Raw genomic sequence first — 4,684 nt, forward strand, 5'->3', positions numbered from 1 at the left:
CCATTTCGCCTTCTTCGAGAACTTCGTGCAGCCGGACAGAGAAATTAGCATGTTTGCAGAAATCGATAGCAAATATTTCTTCGAGGATGCATAATGAAATTCGCAGAATTCTCTACCGAAATGTTTACCGCTGATCGTGTGCATTCGGACACGGAGAATCTAATGAAAAATTTCATTGTTATTGCTACTTTCTTGCAAAAACCACGGGCAGAGTTTCGGTATAAAATTTTGAAAGGAACAATCACTTATTTCATACTTTTTGGTAACGTTGGGAGTGCTCAAAACTACTTTTGCATAGTAGCTTATGCATTGCGATCATTTTTGATACGCATTACGACTGTCGAGTGAAAAATTTGCTTATGATCTCAATTAGGTGTCGAACAAATAAATATAATAATAACGTATACAACTTTCGTTTCAAACATACTATATATGTCAAACGCACTACTTGTCGCCAAATTCGGTTCGGAATAAAAGAAAAAGAAAACTGACTTTTAAGAGGTAAAAAATCTGTTTTCTCTTAAAAAAATTAAATATCTAATTAGCTGTTCCACTTCGATCAGCACACACTATACATTGGCAAGAAAACAAAGTAACGAGCCACGTGAAGTCAGCCCGACGTAAACCATTCAAGCGAGCCACGACAGCGGTCAAGTTCCGACTGCTGACAAGATCTGGACACGTTTTGTCGCGCGTTATGCTCGGTGCCGGTCCATTTTCCGCTCGATCGACCTGTTAATGAGCCAGGAACAGCTACCGGGGTCGAGATGGTGCGAAAGTCGATCCTCGTCTACGATCTCTTGAGGACCGAGCAACCGCCGCAAGGATTCTCCGAGCGGGAAATCGTCGAGCAGATCAGCGGCAGGCATGACATCGTGGCGGGCAAAGGACTTCGGAGGCAGGTGGCTGTGGCCCTTCGCCGTGGAGTCGATTTTGGGATCCTGGCCAAGAAGAACAACAGATTTAGGTGACGATCGCGTCTGTTGATCCAGATTCGCCATCCTTGAATTTTTCTCGAGTGTATTCAAATTCTTATTGTACACCGCGCTATTTCTCAAGAATATCATTTCGTTCGTACATTTTTCTTTGTAGAAGTGTTATTTATTTACGGTAAATATGTACTTCAATGGCTTTGCCCGAATATGTTTTTATATCGGTTCTTTTCGTAAAAGACTGTATTTTAACCTTAAAAAGAGAAGCAGGCCGGGAAGGATTAAAAAGTAACCCGCTTTAATAATATTAATAATATTAATAATAATATTAACTTCATTCCAATATTATTTTACTGGAATATATGGGGTGTTCCCGAATAACATGTGAAGACGGGCTGAAAGTGAACCTTCGTGAGAAAATAAGAAAAATTTATCTTTTTAAGACTTGATTATCTTGAAAACGAAACCGGAGTCGAACAAGTTTTATTCCTTTATCTTTCTTATTTTTTTTTAATAAGAAATTGCCTCCAGTCCGCTTCTACATGTTATTCTATATATAGAAATATATACTGTAGCTCTCAAAATTAGTACATTTTGCTTTCTGAAGTCAATAAACACAAAGAGATTTCGTAATATAAAAATTGTATTTAATTATGGTATAATAATTTTTTACATACATAGTTATTAACAATTGATTAACATGTTAGTCATATATAGTCGTCACGATTTGTCTAGCACGCCTACAAATAAATATTTATTGATCTATCAGTACACCAAACTTTGTTAGGATTTAAAATATGAAAAAGGGTTGCAAAAATAATAGTAATAATAATATAGTAATACATAAATAATGAAATAATACTAATATAATAATAAATAATTAAATAACGATTATAATAGTAATAATAATATCCTATTCATTTTAATATTATTAAATAAATGATTCTAATTCTGTCAGACTATCTTTAGCACATGTTAATAAAAAGAATTTATGTTCTGAGGGCAGATTCGATCCGGACAATGCGAAGGTGGCCGGCGTGAACCGCAAGGTTGCGACAAGAAAACCAGGCTCGAAGAAGAGGAGCGGAAAGAAGAAGAAAACAACGAAGACAAATCGCCGGCCGAGCACCGTGCGGAACAAGAATCGGAAACAGGGTAAATCGGTGCCGCAGCCGCTGTTACCGAAATCGTGGCTGCCCGGTAGAAGAAACATCGCGCACGAACCTATGCCCAAAGTCAAGAAGATCTAACTCGATGCGAGAGCTGTCTCCTAACAATTTTTCACTCGTTTACCTGTGTTTGTAGCCAGATGTATTTTTTCCCTAATTTTAATATACCTGCATAACACTTTGTTATCGGAACGTGTGTTGATCGACTTTCTATATCATGCAGTGATCATTTTAGTAGCGGAACACTGATTATCTGTTTCGAAATTTCATATACTCCGGTGCACGGGTTTATCATAATTTTTGATATTTCTTATTTTGGAGCAATTCTGAGTTTGGATAGTTCGTAAAAAATTCTGTTTTACATTTATAGTACTCCTTTATTGTATTACTTAATTTATGTTTTATATTGACCTTTTTATCTGTGCCTCGTGTCAATTTAACAATATTTCGCAATATTTTTTTATCCTTTTACCTTGGCTTTTCATTCACGAGGATGGAGTTTACAAAGATGTTTATACATCATTGCATCTTATTAATTTTTTACCGTCATGTTGCTCAGGATCAGGCAATCGAAATAATATGAAGACAGAGTCAAGCTACTGTTTAGTATAGTCCATAAAAATCTTAGCTTTTTACCGAGGTGCCAAAAAGAACGTCGAATTTATTCATTTATCTCAAGGCTCCAAGATTCCACGCAACCCCAAAGCCGAACAAAATCCTTCGGAAACTCTGTTTCGCAACAATTGCGACATGGAGAAATTGAAAAAATTCCCACAAAGATTCTGTCCTCATTATTCATCCTTATTCTCCCCTTCACCTGCGAACCTGTCGAAGAAGAAGAAGAAGCAAACCGGGAGAAAAAAACTGAAAGACGACGCTGTAAAGGCGTAACATCGAAGACGGTTTCGCGTTTCACGTGAAAATCTGTTCCCATGAAATTCGCCTTCCACCGCCAGGGTACCGGGATCCTGTTAGGCGAATCTGGTTCAAACGTAGCGGTCGATTCTTCGAGTCGTAATCTCCGAACCGATGATCCAAATAGATGGATCCCGCGTACCTTTGGGAATCCTCGGAGGTTTCGCTGACCGTTCCTCGATTAGACACGGCCACTACGTTCGCTCTTTCAATGGACCGGCTCGGGTATGGTTAACCATAGATCTCGTCGGGGGGAGGTTCGTTCGCGAGGCTGCTACGACATTAGACCGGATACACCGTGAAAATCGGTCAGAATCGATCGGAATCGGCCGAGCAAATTGCCACCGTTCGCCGGTGGCTCGGTGCACCTGTTATCGGTACTGCGATCGGAATGTACCTTGCGCTATTTTTTATCTCTGGAGAACGGTATTCGATGGGACAAGGTAAGCGTTTGTCGTTGTAGTTGGGAGACCTCTGCACAAAAGCAAGATAAGTATGGACAATTATCTCGTTGTTGCAGCACGCAATAAAGATGGCTATATGTGAACCTTTATCGAGCAGAATTTTACTAAAAGATAAATATAAGGTGTCTAAGGTATAAGGAATATAAAGTGAATATCACGGTGTCTCAAAAAATATGAATCATGCGTAAAATTATTTAACGTCTCATATTTGTAATGAATACGTAATGCCAGATGCGATGAATATGTTCAAATACGTGTTATACATATATCTATAACATAAAACTAAGAAAGTGAGGTGCAACAACTCTCGTAGATTGCTAGCATCGAAAATTAATAAAGGAAAACGGACGAAACATTTATTTATATACAAAATATCAAAATGCAAAACTGTAAATATTTTATCAGATTCTAGATTATAGAAATAAAGTGTTCATACCATAGAAAACGAAAGGCCCCGCTATACATGAAAATTGATCATGTTGCAATTTATTACATAATTGATTTGTTGATGCCATACTGACAAAAAATATTTCTGCATAATTTTTAGAGTACCACAAGAAAAGCTCTTGGCTGCTATGAGTTAAAAACACTCTGTACAATATTAATATGAACGACAATAGTCATTATGAAATTTCTCGAGAAAAAACACTAATTGCAAAAGAATTCTTTGTAAATAAATAAGCAGCTAATAAGGTTAGCCTCAGACCTATCCTCCATAGATTATCCGTTCCAGTTTACCGAATTGATCCGGCACAATTATCCACACCCACGACCCCAACCCCGCCAATTAATATTTCAAGCCTGGTCCGCGTTGTTAAGTGCCGCTGTATTGTCGGCTAACAACAATGAGCGGACGCTATCGTTGGTATTGCCGGCAACCTGTCCTTTTGTTCGTAAACTGCGCGCTGCCTAATAGATCTCCGGTTAGGATCGATGCCCGAAGTGGTTGGGGCTGGACAAGGTGGGCCGGAAGGAACGCGAACGACCAACATATGTCTCGCTACAATCAATTATTGACGGCGGGAGCTGCACGATAATCGCACGTTTTGCAGTCAATCAGGGATAAAGGCTGTTATACCTTGGAGGGTGTTACGTTATTTTTATTGAATTTCTGGAAAACGGGGGCGCTGTACGCTGAAAAATTCAATTTGAGGATCAGAACGAAGCGCGTCGCGACAAATTATTCATTTGACGACGATAAGGG

General features: G+C 38.7%; 1 protein-coding gene across 1 annotated transcript; it reads left to right on the forward strand.

The window, feature by feature from the left end:
• Nucleotides 1–767: 767 nt before the first annotated feature.
• LOC144471665 (uncharacterized) lies at nt 768–2,182 on the forward strand. Its single transcript, XM_078183950.1, has 2 exons — nt 768–967; nt 1,939–2,182. The coding sequence occupies exons 1-2, from the start codon at nt 768–770 to the stop codon at nt 2,180–2,182; spliced, it is 444 nt and encodes a 147-aa protein (XP_078040076.1).
• The last annotated feature ends 2,502 nt before the right edge of the window (nt 2,183–4,684 follow it).

Source organism: Augochlora pura, chromosome 1, assembly GCF_028453695.1.
Source record: "Augochlora pura isolate Apur16 chromosome 1, APUR_v2.2.1, whole genome shotgun sequence".
Lineage (NCBI taxonomy): Eukaryota > Metazoa > Arthropoda > Insecta > Hymenoptera > Halictidae > Augochlora > Augochlora pura.

Coding starts and splice junctions, on each gene's coding strand:
- LOC144471665 (XM_078183950.1), top strand. CDS start 768: ATGGTGCGAAAGTCGATCCTCGTCTACGATCTCTTGAGGACCGAGCAA. Junction 968..1,938: donor AAGAAGAACAACAGATTTAG/GTGACGATCGCG, acceptor TTCTGAGGGCAG/ATTCGATCCGGACAATGCGA.